Here is a 21,983-nt window from a genome sequence, read left to right as displayed (position 1 = left end):
TGGAAAGAAGTGGTAGGAAAGTCCTTCTTCCAATGTCCCTTGACATCAGCCAACCATACTTTGTTACTGTGTATACTATTACTGTGTTATAAAAATATACTGTGCTGTTTTATAGATTACTTTTATAGATCATATTAGATATTCAAAATCACCTAGTCCACATATATTTTCAACCTTGGGCTATCCTAGACTTGACCACCAGGTGTCAGCAAATAAACTACATCATTCTGTTTCATTGTCCTCCTGACCAATACAGGTATTTTTTTATGCATTTCGATTATTTCAAGGTTTAGTGCAACTCTATTACAAAATTAAAGGGTTCCCCATCTTTAAGGGCAGGTTCAGTTACAAAAATATTTTGTTTTTAAAAATATTACTTTTCAAACCTGTTTTTTAATGTATGCTTTAGAAATTACTTCATTCTTTCCTCCCATTCATGTTGCTCAGAAGCAGGCCAGTAAGCCAACCTGATACATTAGTTGCTAATATTTCTCACTAGCTTTAGCCTGTGCTGAGCATGCCCCCTGCTCCCTGACCAAGATAGAGATCATACAATCAAAGGTCTCTGTCACATTCTCACAAGGGACAATATTATTAGAACCCCATTAACTTACCTGTATGTTGTAACTGTATGTTGTAACTTGTTTAATAAGGGAGGAAACCAGAGTAACCAATGAAAACCCACACAAGCACAGCAACAATATGCAAACACCTTGGCTGGAACTGAATCTAGAACTCATGTGCAGCAAGACTTCAATGGTAACCACTGTACTATCCATTCCTTCTTCAAGAAAGCTAGTTACATTTTTTAACTGCAGCTGGCAAATGTTAGCAATTAGGAAATTTGTTTATTTTTAAAACATAGATTTTAGAAAACAATAGAAACCAGAGAGTAATTGTTTTTTAAAAAAAGTCATTAGTTAAGGAGAACTAATGATCAATTCTGTGAAGATAAACTACCCTGTGAACCCTACTGAAATGCAGCTATGATACATAGCCAAAAGGATATATTTTCCCAGGGGCAAACAGCAGGTTTACCTGCAATATACCTAGACAGATATGCTACAATATGTATTTTCCTTAACGGCTGTACTGCTTTATTAGTACTAGGTGCATCCTGTCATTTCAGGGTCAGAGGCTCACAACATCCAATACGAAATCCAGACCTAAACCTCCTTTCATACCTCCTTTGAGCACACCCACTTGCATGCTAGGCTGCTTAACAGATACATAAGACAAATAAACACCCCACCCTTAACCCTAATGCATTCCAAATGTCTGCAAAGATATTAAAGGAATCTGCGGCATGCATAACTATTGCATAAAAACGTGGGGCATTTCTGGTTAATTATAATAATACCCTTAGTGAATGCATCATTTTAAAGGTAGCAACAGAAGCCAACAGCCTCTCTACACCTTTGTAACTTATTTAAAGCCCTTAAAGGGGACCTGTCCCCCGAAAAAAATATTCCAAAAGCTATTTTATGATGTTTGTCAAGCAAAATAAACTTTAATTACACTGTATAAATTGTTTCAATCGTGTGTCCTTCAGTCTGGGAACTCATAATTATAGCAAGCAGACAGGAGCCATATTGTGGAAACTGTTATTAAGGCAAGCTTTGCATCAACTCAAATTCATGCACCAGAATGGGGGACCTGATGTCCATTCCAATGCCCTGGTTACACAATTAGATGGTAAAGAGAGGGGGAATGTGGGGAGTGCAGTGACAACTAGTAAGTGCTGAAAGGAAAGTAATTGCCTGCCCTGTAGTGATGTGTGGGTCGAGAATTTCTCGACCCGCACCAGACCCTAACCCTAACCCGCCCAAACAATGTAGGTATGTATAAAAATATATTGCATAAAACAGCTCATATATAAAACCCTGCTTCATCCAAGTAAACCATTTTCACAAAAATATACCTATTAGTAACATGTGCCATTGGGTGATCCTCAATAGAAAATTGCAATTTTAAGAACTAAGGGCCTGGGCTGGGACCATACAATTCATGGTGCACACAAACAAACCAAGGACACACATACATATTAGATCACATTAGCAATGTTGTTCTTTACTTACTCCCACACTTTTTCCTTTTACAGTTACTTCTGGTCAGGTGATCTCTGAGGCAGCACAGAGAATATCATAAAATGGGGGCACAAAGTAAATAATGTAAAAGAACAAAAATGTACTGTTATCTATATTTCAGTTTGGTAAGATTTTTAAAGTATTTATTTTGGGAATATAGTTTTCCTTTAATATACAGCATAGTTGCATTTTACATTGCACCTCTCAACAGAGATAGTCCTGCCATTTTCAGCAGGGAAGCAGATGCCAATGGATAAGGGTGTTATAAACACTGCATACCATCTATTATAAGTCATTGAGTTAACACATGACATGGTCCTTAGCTAAATAGACAAGATTAAAGCAATACTGTAATTTCTGCTCTAAGTGAAGCTTTAGGGCAGGGGCACACGGGCAGATTCAGGGGGATTTAGTCGCCTGGCGACTAATCGCCTCTTCTTTGGGGCGACAATCTCCCTGAACTGCCTTCCACCTGTCTTCCGCCTGTTAAATGAAAAATCGCCTGCGGCAATGCACTCACGGCACTTCGATTTCCAAAGTCACGCGAATTCTCCTCGTGAGTCAACTTCGGGCGACTTCGGAAAAGCGCCGCGAATGCCATTGCGCTGGCCTTTTCTCATTATTGCAGACAGAAGGCAGGGGGAAGGCAGTTTGGTGAGTTTGCTGCCCCGAAGAAGAGGCGATTAGTCGCCAGGCGACTAAATCTCCCAGAATCTGCCTGTGTGCCCCTGCCCTAAAGGGGTTGTTCAGCTTGATATCCATTTTTGGTATGATGTAGAGAGTAAAATTGTAAGACAATTTGCAATTGTTTTTCATTTTTTATTGTTTGTGGATTTTGAGTTATTTAGCTTTTTATTCAGAAGCTCTCCAGTTTGCAATTTCGGCCATATGGTTGCTAGGGTCTAAATTACAATAGCAACCATGCACTGATTTAAATAAGTGACTGGGATATGAATAGGAGAGGTCTAAATAAAAATAAGAGTAATAATATGTAGCAATAACAATATATTTGTAGCCTTTTTAGATGGGGTCAGTAACCCCCATTTGAAAGCTAGAAAGGCTCAGAAGAAGGAGGAAAATAATTAAAAAACAATAAAAAATGAAGTCCGATTGAAAAGTTACTTAGAATTAGCCATTCCATAACATGCTAAAAGTCAACTGAAAGATGAACCACCCCCTTTTGTATGGTGGTTAGAGTGGTGGGGAGTAACTTGTCTTCCTCACTTGGATCTTTCGCCAGCGCCTACTCTACTTTGCAATTAGCTTTCGGAACTTTACCTAGGATCACAAAATGGTCCATATTATTGTGTATTTTTTGATACTTTATGGTGGTGGCGGTGGGGGGTCAGGGTGATGTCAATGATATGGACTTTTTGGAGTTATCTCTCACTGTTTCTAGACATAATCTGTTGTTCAGATGAGGGGTGCAGATCTGTTCATAGATTTACAATAGAATTTACAGTCCTTAGCTGCACCTGGAATACAAATGCTAGGCTCTCTTATGTACAGGCCCGGACTGTGGGTTCTGGCAAATGCCAGAGGGGCTGCTATGAGGTGCCATAGAAAGTCACACCTTAGTGGGCTGGTGGGGGGCTTTTTGGGACTGTTTGTGGGCTGTTTGGGCCTCTGTGTACCTGAAATGGCAGGGCCTATTTTGATTCTCAGTCCAGACTTGCTTATGTATGAAGCAGACTCACACAAGGCTAAATTCACATTTAGAGTCTGCTCAGTTAATATTTTATATGTGTATAAAATAGGACCACTTGCGAAAATAGTGCACTTTTGTGCTCCTTAACTTATTGAGAATGTTGGTGGCCTGACAATATATCAGATGCACTGGGCAGGGCCAAGCATTGAAAGACAAAGTTGTCTTAATAGCTATTTCCTGTAAGGCTCAAAAGAGTGAGGCTGAGTGCCTTGTAGGTCCATCACAGGAAACCTACCCAGAACACTACCCTGCCTGCACCTTCTCAGCAGTGACTGTCATTAGGAAGGAAGGCAACAGTTAAACACACAACCCTGGCAATAGCCAATCGGAATGCAAGTAGCGGAGAAGGGGGCGTTGCAGGAAAGACATCGTACACATTAGGTGACAGCAGCTGGCTCCTCCCCCTGCCTGTATGGAGAGGCTGTGATGATGGCAGGGGAAGGCTAACACAGAGCCAGCGCTTCACCTTCCCCTCTTTCATTCCGGGAGCTGCTCCCAAGCTCCCTCCTATTTTTGGGAGCCGGTTGATACAGCTTTTTTTTTCTTTCATCGCATTGAATTTTCCTAAGAGGAAAGGGGAGGGGCGGCGTGTTGGTGGATCCTGGCATGAGCCGGGCATGGAGGTCAGAGGTGAGGATGTGGCCCCTCCATCCTGAGAGTGAGGGGCACAAGAAGAGAGGCTTGCGTTTGTATTAGCGCTATTTGTAGCTACAGGGAGGCGCTGGCTGCCTTATTGTATAGTAGCGCACGAGGCTGCAGCAGCCAGCTCCATTCTGCTCCCTGTCAGGGCTCTGCTCAGCTATGCTGCCCGGGGTAGGGGTGTTTGGCACAAGCCTGACGTCCAGGGTGATTATCCCGCTGCTGAAGGACGAAGGCTTCTCGGTGAAGGCGCTATGGGGAAGGACACAGGAGGAAGCCGAGGAGCTGGCTAAGGAGATGAGCGTCCCTTTCTACACCAACCGCATCGACGACGTTTTGTTGCACCAGGACGTGGATCTGGTTTGCATCAACCTGCCGCCACCTCTTACCAAGCAGATCGCTGTCAAAACCCTGGGTGAGTGCGTTGCGCCAGCAACAAGTCCCGGTGCGCCTCTGATCACTATTGTGCATGACCTGCCGCAAAAGTGCCACCGGGGATTGTGTCATTGGTAGGGACCCACATCAATCCTGTCCGCTGTGTCTGCCAGCTGTGGGGCTTTAAAGGGGTTTAAAAGGGTTTGTTCACCTTTGAATTAACTTTTAGTATAATGTAGAGAGGGATATTCTGAGACAATTTGCAATTTCTTTTCATCTCTCTGTACTCAGCAGCTCTCCAGTTTGCAATTTCATCAATCTGGTTGCTAGGCTCCAAATCACCCTAGCAACCATGCACGGATTTGAACAAGGGACTGGAATACGAATAGGAGAGGGTCTGGATAGAAACATCAGTAATAAAAAGTAGCAGTAAAAATACATTTGTAGCCTTACAGAGCATTTGTTTTTTTAGATGGGGTCAGTGACCCCCATTTGAAAGCTGGAAAGAGTCAGAAGAAGAAGGCAAATAATTAATAAACTATAAATAATGAAGACCAATTGAAAATTTGCTTCGAATTTTACAGCATAGTAAAAGTTAACTTGAAGATGAACCACCCCTTTAACTTTCTGCCTCTCGTGTGCATGACAATTAGGGATGCCCTGAATCCACTTTTTTGGATTCGGCCGAACCCCTGAATCCTGTGCAAAAGATTCGGCTGAATACCGAACCGCATCTGAACCCTAATTTGCATATGCAAATTAGGGGTGGGAAGGGGGAAAAATTTTACTTCCTTGTTTTGTGACAAAAAGTCAAGTGATTTCCCTCCCCGACCCTAATTTACATTTGCAAATTCGGATTTCGGATTACGTTCGGCCGGGCAGAATGATTCGGCCGAATCCGAATCCTGCTGAAAAAGGCCGAATCCTGGCCGAATCCCGAACCGAATCCTGTGTTCGGTGCATCCCTAATGACAATATTTTATTATTCATGATCCCTATGTTCACATGGCTTCCAGTACAGCCAAGCAGTATTTGGAACATATATACATGATTAGTGCTCACAATTTTGAAAATGAGTATTTCCTTGTTCATAATCCTATATAATAAAGTTGAAGTGTCTCTGCGTCCAGTCCCTGTGTCCGTGGGATTGAGCTACTGCGCATGTGCCCCACGGATTTAATTTAACGGGCTTAATGTCTAGTTAGAGATAATACACAAAAGCCATGAATATCCTGTAAATTATATCTTTATAAACGGTGAGTTCTGATGTCATCAGTTATAAACGGTGAGTTCTGATGTCATTTCTGTCACATGACTCACTGAAATTTGTGTATTATAATAAATAAAGTACCCCCTGTTGCAAAATATGAGGATATTAGAAGTTACCTTGGAGTTCCATGACCTTTATAAAAACACTCGGCCTTCGGTCTCATGTTTTTATATGGTCATGGAACTCCTCGGTGACTTATTATATCCTTATATTTTACAAGAGGGGGTACTTTATTCACTATTTATTAAATATTTCCTATATTGCATTTCCCTTATGTAGCCCTCCATCTGTCACTGAGTGGTACACACTGTATGTTATAAATAGTTGCTGGCAGTCGGTCAATCGGGTGCTGGAAATTTGGATACATGTATCACTTTTTGCACACAGCTCTTCTTATTCTACACTGTCACCTGCCATTTCACTGTACGTGTATTAGTATGTATATTTTAGGTCTCATGTGGACTATATGAATGGTGCAGTGAAGGTAGTTTTCGGCTAAGTGCAATGCAGGAACATATGTTATTTTATTTGGAAGGGATCCAATACCTGGTCAGTAGGAAAGAGATGGGAAGGATGTACTTGGTACAGAACCATTTGCAGTGGCTGTCGCCCAAATATAATTTATATTGTGGCCTATTGTTAATAAAGCAGAATTGGCAGTTGCTTGTAAGTCTTGCCAGCTGTATTGTGTTCGCCTCTGTAATTCGTACTAGTAACCAATAAACTGCAAAATCCTGGCAGCCTGGGATTGATTCCCTCACTTTTATTTAATGAAATTTTGAATATCTGTCTGTATACTCTTTAAGAACAATTCTTTGTTTTAGAGATTTTCGCTTCGGAGAACTGCCTTGGGTTGTGTTTAGTGGCAATGTTTGGTGGGTAGTTAGATATTGGTGCAGACCTGATTGCCTTGTGACTTGGCTCTTGAAGAGTATTTTGTTTTATATCTCAAATTAGCTTTTCCACCTTCCTTACAACTTTCCACTAGCCCCCAGATAGTATCACATCTGTATATATAATGCTATCACTTGGATAGTTTCAGGCTGGAGTGAAGCTGTTGTAGTGTTGTGGGACTGAGTGATTAAAATGTGGATTGGGTGTGAATCTACATGATTAGACATGTGCATGTCTAACATGGGAATAGCTGGTATAAATCATATTGCATACAGTATGCAATCTGTCTGTCTGATCACGTGTCAAAATCTATTTTGATACTGTGTGATTCAAACATGTCAAACCTATGCATCCCAAATGTTGATTAAATACAACTCCCACTAGCTCACTACAGAGTTTACAAGCTGAGAACTGTCATTCAGAAACAAATAGAGGGGCCATTCATGTTCTTTTTGGTAGTTGTCTGCTAATCTTAATCAACTGAATTAAGTCTGTTTTATAGTGTTTTATAGAAATCTCTTATGCTTCACCTGCAGTGCATTGAAACATTATTGTAATATTTATTGACAATGCCTGCCAATATACAACAAAATTGGCTATGGGCCACTAAATCCTGTTTCTCCTGTTGTTTTGGAAAGTCAAGAGACAGAGGACTGAAAGAGAATTATAGTATCTGAGGGGCCCCAAGTATTATGGTCCATTTAGATCTCCAAGGTATAAAAGAAAAGGAAGTAAAACAATTGTAGCCTGAAAATTAGGATTAGTTGTCACTATTTTGTTGTTACAGAAATGTCCAAGATATTGGACTCATTGGAGTTTCTCAGTTGGACTCTTTGGAGCATTGTGGGATATTCACCTTTGTGTTCTTGAAACAGTCCAATAATACTTTTACCTTGTCTGTAGTATCATTATCCTGCTGAACATGGATTTTGGACAAACTTTAAATTTGTCGTAAAACGGAACAGTATTGTAGCCGATACATATTGCACCATCCATTCTTCCTTCTGTTTCAGCACTCTAAACTAACTGCCTAAACTAACTCAGCTTAATGCACTTGGGGGCTGCCTGGAAACTCTGTTGAATCCCTCCAACATGGGTTGATAGTTTAATAAAAAGGTTTGCTTACATTGTGACAAGAATTGCTTTGCATATGATAAATAGTTTTTAGGTGGGGTGAGAAGTACAAGGTCTTTTGTTTATGCCACATAGAGGCCATTGTTATGCAGAGTTCTTGCTATCCTTGACCCGTATACCTAGAGAAGTATGATGGTGTTAGCTGCAATCTGGGGGCTGTTTTTCATCAGTAGAAATCTATTTGTATGTATATATATATACTGTATATATATACAGTCATATGAAAAAGTTTGGGAACCCCTCTCAGCCTGCATAATAATTGACTCCAATTTTAACAAAATAGATAACAGTGGTATGTCTTTCATTTCCTATGAACATCTGAGTACTGGGGTGTTTTCTGAACAAAGATTTTTAGGGAAGCAGTATTCAGTTGTATGAAATTAAATCAAATGTGAAAAACTGGCTGTGTAAAAATGTGGCTACCCTTGTAATTTTGCTGATTTGAATGCATGTAACTGCTCAATACTGATTACTGACAACACCAAATTGGTTGGATTAGCTTGTTAAAGGCGCTAAGTGCTGCAAGCCGTTCCTTCTCCTTTAAAGGGGAAGGAAACCTAGTCAGCGCAAACCCCCCACCCCCCCTCCCGTTTGTTGCCCACCCTCCCTCCTCCCCCCTGGCCTACCCGTCCCGCTGGGCAAATGCCCCTAACTTGTTACTTACCCTTCTGCGCAGGTCCAGTCCAGGGAGTTCACCGACGACATCTTCTTCCACGCGATCTTCTTCCTGCTGTGAACGGCGTTTTGGCGCATGCGCAGTAGGATCATTTCGCCGATACGGATCTACTGCGCATGCGCCAAAAGTCACGCGCATGCGCAGTAGATCGTACCGGCGAAATGATCCTACTGCGCATGCGCTGTTCAAAGCAGGGAGAAGATCGCGTGGAAGAAGATGTCGTCGGTGAACTCCCTGGACTGGACCTGCGCAGAAGGGTAAGTAACAAGTTAGGGGCATTTGTCCAGCGGGACGGGTAGGCCAGGGGGGAGGAGGGAGGGTGGGCAACAAACGGGAGGGGGGGTGGGGGGTTTGCGCCGACTAGGTTTCCTTCCCCTTTAAGCCTTGAACTTCATAGGCAGGTGTGTCCAATCATGAGAAAAAGGTATTTAAGGAGGCAAATTGCAAGTTGTGCTTCTGTTTGACTCTCCTCTGAAGAGTGACAACATGGGATCCTCAAAACCAATTCTCAAAAGGGGAAGGCTACAGAAAGCTATCTCAGAGGTTTAAAGGACCAGTAACATAAAAAATTTTTTTTAAAAAAATTAGTTTGTACTTAACGAAAAAAAACCCACCAAGACACTTTTAACTTTAAATCCACAAAGTCTTTATTAAGAAATAACTTAGTGATTCTCCGCTTGCACTCCTCTTCAGAAACAGTGTCAGGGGGCCAATCCATTGTGCGGCACTCGATTTCTCCTCCCTGGCTACCTCCTATAGAAGGCAGGGAGGAGAAATCAAGCAATGCACGATGGATCGTCGCCCTGTCACCGTTTCTGAAGAGGAGTGCAATCGGAGAATCTGTAAGTTATTTCTTAATAAAGTCTTTGCAAATTTAAAGTTAAATGTGTCTTGGTGGGTTTTTTTTCTTTATGTAGAACAATTTTTTTTTCAAATTTTTTACTGGTCTTTTAAACTGTCAGTTTCAACTGTAAGGAATGTAATCAGGAAATGGAAGGCCACATGCACAGTTGCTGTAAAACCCAGGTCTGGCAGGCCAAGAAAAATACAGGAGCGGCATATGCCCAAAGATCAAAGACAACCCAAAGACAACCCAAAAGACCTGTAAGAACATCTTACTGCAGATGGTGTATCTGTACATCGTTCTACAATCCAGCGCAATTTGCACAAAATCTGTATGGCAGGGTGATGAGAAAGAAGACCTTTCTGCACTCACGCCACAAACAGAGTCGCTTGTTGTATGCAAAAGCATACAAAAGCTGAATTAGCAGGCTTACCTAGGATGAGCTTTGAGCAAGTTTAATATTTTTACTTTTGATACCATTTAATCAGAAGCTTCCTACCAGTAGTACTGGAGCTTAGAGTAAGCAGTGCCTTATTTCCAACTGCTGGTCCAGGTTGGTCCTATTCCTTTTCCAAGAAAATGTTTCTTTTGCACAAGGTACACATACAGTATACTTTAATGTTAAAGCAACGTAGGAGTAACTGATACTCACCTTCATTATTTTTTTGGATAAATGCTACATCATAGCTTTAAGTATAATAGAGAAGTGTTGTATTGTTGAATATGATCCATATACATTATAAAATGACAGGTTGCACCCTAGAATAGATGTAATGAAAAGTACACATATACTTTAATGTAAAAGCAACCTTATTAAGTGGAATGCAAGAATGATTTCCATTTGAACCCATACTCATGTGTCAATTATTTTTAATGGATCTTGGCAGCTTTCAGTTGCTGAATATGTTTCACTAGACATGCTGGTTGGGGGTAGACAAAAGAAATATTGATAAATATTACAAATTCTTGATCTGCAGGAGAAACATTTATTTGGTGGTGGATATAAATACATTTTCATCCTGACCTTTGGTAAGTTGACCCTATAGAGGTAAATAGGCCTGAGGAAGTTATGCATGAAACAACATTCTATATTTGGAACTTGATATATGTACACATCGGATTGCTGGCACACGTAGGAGTAACTGATACTGACCTTCATTATTTTTCTGGATAAATGCTACATCATAGCTTTAAGTATAACAGTTAGTGTTGTATTGTTGAATATGATCCATATACATTATAAAATGACAGGTTGCACCATAGAATAGATGTAATCAAAAGTCAAGTGTGACATGTAAAGGTAGCATTAGATGAGAACCTTGCTCAAGTAGCAGTGAGCGGCCAGTTATGAGGGAAGGCAAAAAGTCGCCTATTATAACTTTAAGAGCCAAATTTTAAGTGCTATGGTGGTCATTGCCCTAGCAATGAAGCCCCCCTTTGATCTGCTGTGACGAGCACAGCACAGCTGAGCAGGAGAAGGGGGCAGCACCCTTGGCATTAGCATGAGTCTTGGTGACAGTACAATCATATAGCAGTTCAGATGGTACTGAATTATATTAACACCAGTATTTCCCTTGGGTATTCCATTGAGTACATAATTTTAAAGGATTACAGAAGCCTCACATAAAAGGTAAGATTGCTGGAGGGCCTTCACACCTAAACTACACCATGTTGCTACACCAAAGTAGCCCAGATTTACTTACTTGTTGAGAAAAATCAGAGGTGTAGAGTGGGCTTGAAGGGCTCCATCTCACAACATTGAATCTTCTTCCGATTCAGGCTTGGCTTCAATTGCACAGGCATCTTGTCTACAGTTGTTTGCGAGAGAAGATTCAGCAAAGTGAGATGAGCCCATCAACCCTACACTGCTTTTTCTCAAAAGGTAAGGAAAAAGGGTAGATTCTTGGTGGTGGGGGAAAATTGGGGCAATTTTTGAGGGAGGACTGTTCAGAAATACTACTTGTTATGTGAGGCTTTCATTCACATTTTCATTTAAGGGGTGTTTCACCTTTATGTTAACTTTTATAGAATGGCCAATTCTAAGCAACTTTTTAATTGACATTCATTATTTATTTTTTTTATAGTTTTTGAATGAGTTGCCTTCTTCTTCTGTCACTTTACAGTGGGAGGTCATTGACACGATCTACAAAAAAAAAAGCTCTGAAAGGCTACAAATGTATTGTTATTGCTACTTTTTATTACTTATCTTACTATACAGGCCCTCCTCTATTCATATTCCAGTCACTTATTCACATCAGTGCATGGCTTCTAGAGTCATTTGGACCCTCTTAACCAGATTGCTGAAATTGCAAACTGGAAAGCTGCTGAATAAAAAGCTAAATAACACAAAAAAAACACAAATCATAAAAAATAAAAAGCAAAAAATTAATTAAATTGGTTAGCCCCATCTAATGAAAATGTCTAGCGGTGATATTAAATAAATTAAAGGAAAAATAATAAGAGCAGATCCCTGATGGGGCTGGATGCAGGCAACACACTGCTGTTTTAGTGAAGAATGTGAGAATTATTTCAAGCATGTGGACCTTAGCTGTGCTGTCGAGCCACCTGAATTTCCAGCGTTTCTACTTTGCTTCAAGGTCTTTCTGACTTCTGACCTAGTTTGGCTATTATGTTGGTTAAAGAAGTGTTTACACTTCCATCTGACCTCTGTCATTTGCCTTTCTTTTTATCTAGTAATAAGTCACTAACCCGTCCTATAAAAAGCTCAGTAAATGAGCCCTAAAACAATCAACTAATTTAAAATTGTTTAAATTTCACTAGGAATAATTGCAAATGTAAGTATTTGTAATTCATGAAGGAGTTGCATGAACATAGGGCAATACCCATGCATTTGATAAAAATGCTAGATATGAGATCTCCAAACAGCTTCACTTCCACAGATGAATATGATAAAAAGAAAAACAAACTTTTCAACGTAAATGCTATTTAAAGGAACATTTTACATAGTAAACTATATATGGTATTCAAATAGGACACAACAAACAATTCATTTTTCAGGTTTGTTATGTTATTTATTATGTTTTCACTCCTTCCCAGATAAGTTCTGTAAAGGTTGCTGACTTTCTAAACTGTTACAAAAAGTACAGTAATAGGCCTTTAAACAAGCGTGACTGTGCTATTGAGAATAAGGATTAATTATATCTTAGTTTGGATCATGTAGAAGGTACTGTTTTATTATTGCAGTGAAACATAAATCATTTTTAAAAATGTGGATTATTTGGATAAAATGGAGTATCTGGGAGACAGCCTTTTTGTAATTCTGGAGCTTTCTGGATAATGAGTTTCCGAATAAACGGTCCCGCACCTGTGTTACAAAATATACCATCTATATAATATATAATATTACATCAAAGTCATCCCTGGTCTGGCCGGCCATACAGTCACTTTCATTTAATTCATTAAGAATTCTATTGCTTCATTATACATTTTACACAGGGACTAAGTTTTACCTGCAACTCACTTGCTTTCAAGGTTAAAACTCCCAAACATGGTTGCCCTTTTATTGGTCACCAGTGGGATCACCTGACTATAGCTGGAAAGGGTGGAAGCTACAACATCAAGCTGGCCACTGCTTTTGTATTAACTATAGCAAAAAAAGGGGAAGTTGTGCTCACCATTGCATTTTAAACCATTAGGTGGGGGTGCAATGTGACCTCAAAATGTATACAGGCAAAGACAAGAGGTCCTCTGCACTCTATCCATTATAATCAATCAACATATAAAAATTAAATACCATATTTCATGTCCTATAGTTATAACAACAAAACTTTACTTTACTTTTTACTGATTTACTGATACTGAACTTTTATGAGTAATTATTTCATATTAATGGCCTGCAAAATATTCATTGTTCGTCTCATGAAGCATTTTCCCCCTTTTATTTGACCTTGTCATGAGGCCAACAAAAGGTAACATTGCTCTTTACATTCTTTGAATTTTTTTTGTCCATTTTATTTGATCCCTGTTATATTTGATTTTAATGGCTGTTTTCTTACTTTGTAATTACCGGTAGTAAGAGGTTGATGTATAATTATTGCAGCTTTGTTTTATAGGGTGTTGAAGTCAGCACAGGTACATATCCCAATTTGTTTAATTTTTTTTTACCACTTCAGTTGTTAGCCCATGCAGGGAAGTTGCCTTGTGCACACATACAGTATTTGAGAACCACAGTATCTATTGAAAAGTAAAAGAGCAAAATCTATTTTGGGTAAAGTCCACTTTGCCTTATTGATTTGCTCCCTCTTAGCAGTTGGGATCAGTAGAAACAGAGAATGCATCTGAAGGCAATTGAATTACTAATGCAGGGACAGCAATGCACAAAGTGTAAGGACAAATTTAAAAGGATGATTATATATATTTGACGTTTTTTTCCTTTTATATATAGAACAATTATTTAAATATTAACAGAAAATGTGTAATTATGCAGGCATTTGCATGTATGTTTGCCACTTGAATGCAGCTTTCAAGGAGATAAGAATTAAATGTATACCTGCACATATAATACCTGTTTCTCTGTCTATATATACAGTTATATGAGTGTCATTGCCCTATTACAATGGTCCTGTTCTTCAGTGGATAGAGACGGGGCAGATGCTGAAGGCATTGGAGCACTAATATCAGGATGTGAGCTGAGTGCCTAGCAACCAGTGAACTGGATACAGCATGTTTTAATGATTGTTATTAGACGCAGTCGTTGCTATTCTGCTTTCCTTGGTTCTTCTGTATAGGTCCATGCTACATGCTATCAGGGTTTACAGCTGTTACATACTAATATTTTTTGTAAACAAGTATTAAATTTCACCCTGGTGTACAGCAATACTAATGTGCACTAAGCCTGACAGGTGAACTGGTGTAGCTACTTGAGGTGACGAAATACAGTCATGTAATAATTCTGACTATATTCTAAGTTCCTAAAGTTTATCATAAGGGCATCAATAAAGGAAAAGGTTTGGTATATCTTCAAAGTATTTCTATGCCATTTGCAAGACCACTTGGCCCATATTTGCACAACAGCAAAGTGTTTGGACTCCTTGGCTATTTGTACAGTATTGGTTCTGTAATAACAGAATTTTCTTTTTTAGTGACTTTCAGTTGGCCATCTGGTCTTTTTAAAAAACAAAAATGAAAAATGCCTTCTTATAACTATACTGTACTTTAAATACAATGCAGTTCTATTCAACTCAACATGATTAGTTTAAAAATATTGTCATTTCAGCATAGATGTTTTGAACATTTCAACATTTTAAGCTACAATGAAACAGTGCAGCAAAAAATGACAGAGATGGAATGTACTTCATTGAGGAATCTGGCACACAGAATCCATTGCACCTTAGGGGATCCAATAAGGCTATTATCCAAACAGGTTTACATGCTTCTCATTGTCTTTTTTTCAGTTGGGTTTGGACTAAAAAGGTCTGTGGTAGATTTCTGCTAAAATGAGTATTTGCCTCATAATATTTCATATGCCCACAAGATCACATTCCCTAATAGTAATAATGATATATAGCTTAGTTTTTAGAAAACATACTTTTTAAATCGTTTTCCAGATTTCTAAGGAAAAATAACTGTTTCTACAAATGTAAATAACCACAGAATCTTTTAAACTAAAATATTGAGCAATACGTTTATTTCTGTGTATGTACACAGCATTTCAGTAGTATTACTGCTGAATATACGTGTGCAACAGGCACACAGGTAACAAATAGTACTGGAGGTACGATCATACTATAATAATAAAAGTACAGGTAATAGTATGGTGTTATGCTGGAAATAGTAATTCACTGATTTCATAGGAAAGAAAGGTGAAAGAACAAAGACTGTATTTTCACATGCAGAAATCGTGGCCTGGGTCATATGGCCATAATAGCTCTCTTTGGAGTTGAGCTGTGTGCCCAAGCTGACTTTGGTAGCATGGATGTAGAGAATTACATTAAGGGGCACATTTACTAAGGGTCGAACATCGAGCGTTAATTAGCCCTCGATATTCGACCATCGAAGTTATATCCTTCGACTTCGAATATCGAAGGATTTGCCGCAGATACTTTGATCGATCGATCTAAGGAAAAATTGTTCGATCGAACGATTAAATCCTTCAAATCGAGCGATTTAAAGGATTTTAATCCATCGATCGAATGATTTCCCTTCGATCAGAAATAGCTTAGAAACCTTTTGGGGAAGGTCCCCATAGACTAACATTTGTGCTCGGTAGGTTTAAAGTGGCGAAGTATGTAGACAAAGTTTTTTTAAAGAGACAGTACTTCGACTATCGAATGGTCGAATAGTCGAATGATTTTTAGTTTGAATCGTTCGATTCAAAGTCATGGTTGAAGTAGCCTATTCGATGGTCGAAGTACCCAAAAAAAACTTCGAAATTCAAAGTTCTTTTACTTCAAATCCTTCACTCGAGCTTAGAAAATGTGCCCATTAGTGTAATCTACAAATGCTGGTTTTAGTGGTGTAAAATTATGTAACAGAGTGTTTACTAGAGCTTCATCGACAGAAGCTCATTCACATGTATTACCTGAGACAAATTTAAATTAGATCAGATCTGTATCAATAAAAAATATCACAATTCACTCCCGGCAGCTACAGTGACTAAGTTAGGTTTATGCCTAACTGTCTGTAAATGGTAGTGCAAGAAAAACAAGTTTCTGTGGTTGGATGTGTTTAAACAAATATCATGGACTTAATGTACTTCATACTGATTTATTTACCTTGTTACTATTTTCAGTATAGGATTGTAACCTTAACCTGTACTACACCAGGTAAACATAAAAATATTATACATATTAGGTATTGGAACTAAAGAGGTAAGCCAGAATCAACTAACTAAAATTTCTTAGTACCCAATACATATATCCCTGCCAGGCTCAGAAATTTGCTAAACTGTATTGGATAGGAAGCCCTAGCAAGAAGAGCTTCCCACCCAATACAGTTTAGCCAATGTCTGAACAAACTTTATGTATTCTGTACATGTGATTCTGAGTATTCTGATAATACTTTAGAACTTTGGCCAGCAGGCCATGGCTAGTTTACATTAATATTGTTCCATTATCCTGTACCCTTGTATAATTAGTGATTCTTCATCAGTAGTAAGGGTCAAATGAAACTATGGGCCAGATTCATTTCAAGAGAAAATGGCTTCATCACATGAAAACTCAGGGACGTGATTCAATTTGAGATGCAATTCGATTCAGAAAAACTTATTTCACGGTTTATCACATGAAAACTCTATTGAAGTGTATGGGGAAAAAATGGAACTGAATTTTGGAGAAAAGTTCTTTCACCTCAAATTGAATCTCATCCATGATTTTTCACATGATAAACCATGAGATCATTTTTTCTCACTGAATTGAATTTGGCCTAATGTGTTAAATACAATGCAATTTCAGTGCATGCTGCCACTTACAATTATCCTTCTAAGTTTCAAGTCATTAAGATGTGTCAGTAGGAATTTTTAACATTTAAACAAAACTGAGGAGCCAGACAAGATCAATATTAATTATACTTTTTGCTACTACCGTCTACTGTCTGGTCTCTTTCCTTCAGTTTGTTGTATTTGAGATTGTCTTTCAAATAAATATAGCATACATATTGTGCATCGCCAAAAGATGCAGAAAAAAGAAGTTCAGCAGACGTTAAAACGAGTTTTATTTAATTGTTCACTCATAAAAATTATGGAATATGTATGAATATAGCATTCTAAGTATATTCTTTTTTAATGTTCCTTGATTGTATTTGTTTATTTGGGGACATTTTTAATTAAAGGTTGTGGAGTTAATTTTAAATTTCATCAGAAGAATATTGCACAACTATTGACTATGCCCCTTGGTATGTCACTTAGATGGCTGACTCATAATGAAAATACAAATTCATCACAAAAGTCTTATAAATAAGACTTATCCTAAGTTTGATTTTTTATATTTCAAGAACATAACACTGCAGCTTCACTGAACAATTGTAACTGCAAAAAGTAGAGAGGTCAGCATAATTCTTATTTTACAAAATTACAAAATATGCTTAAGCATTATTAAAGGGCACCTGTTGGGCAAAAAATGTAATATAACATGTATGGGACCTGTTATCCTGAAACCCAATATCTAGAAAACTTTTAAGGTAATAATTGTTTGGTTTCATTTTTCTGTGTAACAATAAAACCATACCTTACACTCAAGGCTGGATTGAGGTCCATTTCTGCCCTAGGCACTTGACCTCAGCCCGCCCCTTGCCTCTGTGATCGGAGCATGGACAGATGGTCCAATACGTCAATCACAGAAAAGCCAGGTACTCTTCCCCCAACTCCCAGTTACCAAGCATTTTGGTTAACAGAGCTGGTACCTGCATATATCAATAAGTATGAATGGTACATCCAGCATTTTAGTACTTCATCAATATTATGACCAAACATTCTAAAATATAGGATATCATATTCAGACATATTGGGGGTTGTTTATAAATATTGGACACCTGGGCAATAACCCATGGAAGCAACCAATTGGATGTTTGTTTTCATTGTTCTACGTGCAGCTGGATAAAAAAATTTAATCACAGCTTTGTTGCGATGAGTTACTGCCCAGGTGCAAATTTGCCTAGTGTTTATAAATAATCACCACTGTGTATTAAGCATACACTGCATAAACATGTCTAGTTCACCCTGCTGTAAACCCCCCCCCTATTTTATAGAGTTAGATGGTTGGCCAATTTTTAAAGGGCAAGTAACATTTTTTAAGTAAAAAATCCATTCCTCCCCCCTCCAATAATACTGCTATCCTGGACAAATTTAACTCTCTTTAATATCTAATACATAAATAAAGCAACGAAATCTCACTTCCGGTTTGTTGTAAAACGGCGATGTGGCGACCTGCACTTATGTGTGCGCTCCAATGTCCTGCTAGCCGGCTTCTTTCTAAAACCGGAAGTTACTGGTGTTGCTGCTGTTCAGCAGGTGACTTTTTATTAGCTTGTCTCATCCTCTATCAAGCTTGGTAGCTGCTCAAACCCCCCTCCTTCCCTCTCCTTTCCCAGCCACCTTGTTCTCCACAAAGACTCACACAGAGCAGAACGGGCTCTGCCACAGTACTACATATCTCATAGTGACTCACTGACGGAAGTTACCGGGGTAGCTGCTGTTCAGCCTCTGCTCAGTGCACAGAATGGCGCCACAGAACAGTCTGTGATGAACTTTGCCCGCTACGTGGTGTGTGTGCAGAGAGAGAGAGCAGAGAGGCTGAACAGCAGCTGACCCAGCAACTTCCATCAGTGAGTCGATATGCAGTGCTTTGGCGGAGCCTGCTCTTTGTGAGTCCGTGTGGGGAACGAGGTGGCTGGGAAAGAAGAGGGGAGGGGGGAGTGAGCAGCTACCAAGCTCGACAGCGAAGGAGACAAGCTAATAAAAAGTCACCAGCTGAACATCAGCATCACCAGTAACTTCCGGTTTTAGAAAGAAGCTGTTTAGCAGGACATTGGAGCGCGCACGTAAGTGCAGGTCGCCACATCGCCATTTTACAACAAACCGGAAGTGAGATTTCGGTGCTTTATTTATGTATTAGATATTAAAGAGAGTTAACTTTGTCCAGGATAGCAGTATTATTGGAGGGGGGAGGAATGGATTTTTTACTTAAAATTTTTTTTAGTGTTACTTGCCCTTTAACTAAATTTGCTCATCATCACTCTGAATCTAGGGCCTTTGCTTGAACTGAATTGACCATCTTGCATTCCAACATGAAATAATCAGATCTGTTTTCCAGTGACAACAGTATATGTGAGAAGTCATGAACAGTCATAGAGCGGTGACCTTTGAAGGGCACTTACAATGTTCTTTCAACCTCTCCATCTAAAATCTTTTGTAAAATTTAATATAACGTAGGTAATAAAATGTAGAGAACTAACTGTACAGTGAACAACTGTACATTTTGGATGAATGTTTTGTAGAGAGACAGATTGATACTACTTTGTAGAACACTTGTAGGATGTCATCTAGAATACTGAGTCAATTTCATAATTGGACGAATAAATAATTAATGGACAATCCCAAAGCATAACAGAACCAGTTAATGATGAAATGTCACAAAGTTGTGGATAGGTGGGTACATTACTGAGAGGAGAAAAACTAGAATCCAATATTGTTAGCGGTGGGATTAGTGGAAATAGTTAGTGGATTTATGGTATTATCTATATCAGGGTCACCCTTTGAACCCGCGAGCTATATTCAGATGTTAAAGGAGTTGGGGAGCAACACTAGCATGAAAAATGTTCTTGGGGTGCCAAATAAGTGCTGTGATTGGCCATTTGGTAGCACCTAGTAGGATTGTCAAAAAACTTGAGGCTGTTTGGCAGAATATGTGTTTTTTATGCAACAAAAACTCAACTCCAAATCAGTAATTCACAAATAAGTGCTTGGCTTGAGGCCACTGCGAGCAACCCCCAAGGGTTTGGAGAGCAACATGTTGCTCACAAGCTACTGGTTGGGGATCACTGATCTATATGAACAAGAATTAGGAGCTTTTTGTACTGTTTTGGAATGGGCTCACTACAGTTGTGTAGAAGTGGTGCTTATGCATCTCTTGTCCTAGACAGAACATATGGGGAATAAAAAATGAAGATCACTAGCTTAAGCTGAACATTTTTATGTCTTGGAACAGTCTGAAGATCTCTGGAATTTTAGATCAGTAATAGCCATTAGTTTTGTGTTGCCTATATGCATTAATGTTTTACCTCATTTGCACTTTGACTGTGTGATCTTATTCTGAAGGATAGTTGCAGCAAATGCACATCCTAAAATAAAATCTTCAAAATCCTTTCGAGATTAACTTAATGACATGGTGGTTGGTTTTAGCTTTTAGTTAATTTGATGTCCAGCCCATTCTCTCGAACTGAGTGCCAGGAGACAATACAAATATTAGAAGCTATCTGATTTAAGGCTGAAGTGGTCATGATAATGATGCTGATTATTTTTAGAAGAGAATTATTTTCCAGTACTCAATACGAATTCTCAGTACCTTTTGTATGAAGGACACAACCTTGTAAGACATTATCCTGCTGCATAGTCCTTGTCTTCCTAAAATAATCTATGTTATGTCCTAGTATTTGTGTCAGATTTTAAAGGTGACAGCACTAGTAATTATTCAGGGTTATACAGTCACAATCCCAATTTTGTTCCATGATCATTAGCATGTTTACAACTGACATTGTTTCACAGAAAAATCTTAAGTCTCCACTTGTCATGATATTGTTGCGTCAACACAACTGCTTAATTTTTCATTCTAATTTTCAAACATTATTTATGTCAAAAATTAAATTACAGAAAACCTAAATATGGCATTGTATCACAAACATCTGGACCATTGGGTCTTATATTGAAATTTATTTAAAAAATCTAAGTTTTTAACTTTGGATGAATAGGCTGTATTCAAATTGTTCGAATTGAGGTTTTAGAGCATTAGATCGAATTCAAATCGAAGTATTTGCCCCAAAAAACTTTGATTTTTCAAAGTTCACCAAATGACTCCAAATAGGTTCTAGGAGGTCCAACATAGGCTAAAACAGCAATTTGGCAGGTTTTAGATGGCGAATGGTCGAAGTCGAAGTTTTAAAGAGACAATACATGATAAATTTCGATATTCAAATTTTCATCTTCGACTCTTGATAAATCTGCCCCTTAGTTAATGAAGTGGGATTTCATCAATTCTTCATGCTTTTCCATGTCAAAAGCATTAGAATTGCATATTATGCCAAAGAGTTTATTTTATGTTTATTTATTTTTGAGAACCTCTGCCTTTTATACTAGTTGCAATTGCAACTTGTCTCAGAATATCACTCTCAACACTCAAAGGTGATCAACCCCTTTAAAGAGGCTTTTCAGCCAGCTTTGTGCAATCAGCCATACAAGAGTATGTAATAAAAGTCGATAACGGAAAAACTATTTGCAATATGAAAAGTTATGCCTTTGCGCAAACAAATTTTGCTTTGCGTGAATTTAATATAGCTTTTGCGAACACGGAAACTGTTTAGCGACCACTTCCGAAAGTGGAAGATTGTTTGCGAATTTTATAGTTTGCACCAATGTGCAGTAAATGTAATAAAACTTCTTACTGAAAAAGTCGTTATGTTTGCTCCAAAAGATTAAGACACCTTCAAGCACTTCTTAAGAGTGCGCAATTACAATTCGCAATGCTCAATTACAATTCACAATGTAATAACAGTTTAAGGAACAATATTACATTGCGAGATGTGGATTTTTATTCTTATTGGTGCAAATTGTTTTGCTCTTTGCGACTTTAATTACATTCTGCCCTTAGTGTTGCTTAATATATATTTGTTGTGGATATAGATATTCA

At 38.6% G+C, this 21,983-nt stretch overlaps 1 protein-coding gene across 4 annotated transcripts in view; it reads left to right on the top strand.

The window, feature by feature from the left end:
* The first annotated feature begins 4,180 nt into the window (after window positions 1-4,180).
* gfod1.S (glucose-fructose oxidoreductase domain containing 1 S homeolog) overlaps window positions 4,181-21,983 on the top strand; it is a 53,651-nt gene continuing 35,848 nt past the window's right edge. Inside the window, exons 1-2 of one of the 4 annotated variants that reach the window (XM_041567751.1) lie at window positions 4,713-4,849; window positions 11,407-11,509. In XM_041567751.1, coding sequence (XP_041423685.1) covers window positions 11,473-11,509 — 37 coding nt within the window. In that variant the 5' untranslated portion in view covers window positions 4,713-4,849; window positions 11,407-11,472. Of the gene's footprint in view, window positions 4,850-11,406; window positions 11,510-18,512; window positions 19,166-21,983 lie in introns of those variants that run through there. The other 3 variants (XM_018241010.2, XM_018241011.2, XM_041567752.1) reach the window with 3 other exon arrangements.

Source organism: Xenopus laevis, chromosome 6S (genome assembly GCF_017654675.1).
Source record: "Xenopus laevis strain J_2021 chromosome 6S, Xenopus_laevis_v10.1, whole genome shotgun sequence".
Lineage (NCBI taxonomy): Eukaryota > Metazoa > Chordata > Amphibia > Anura > Pipidae > Xenopus > Xenopus laevis.
Note: the sequence above shows the minus strand (reverse complement) of the source record. Positions and strands in the feature narration are given on the sequence as shown.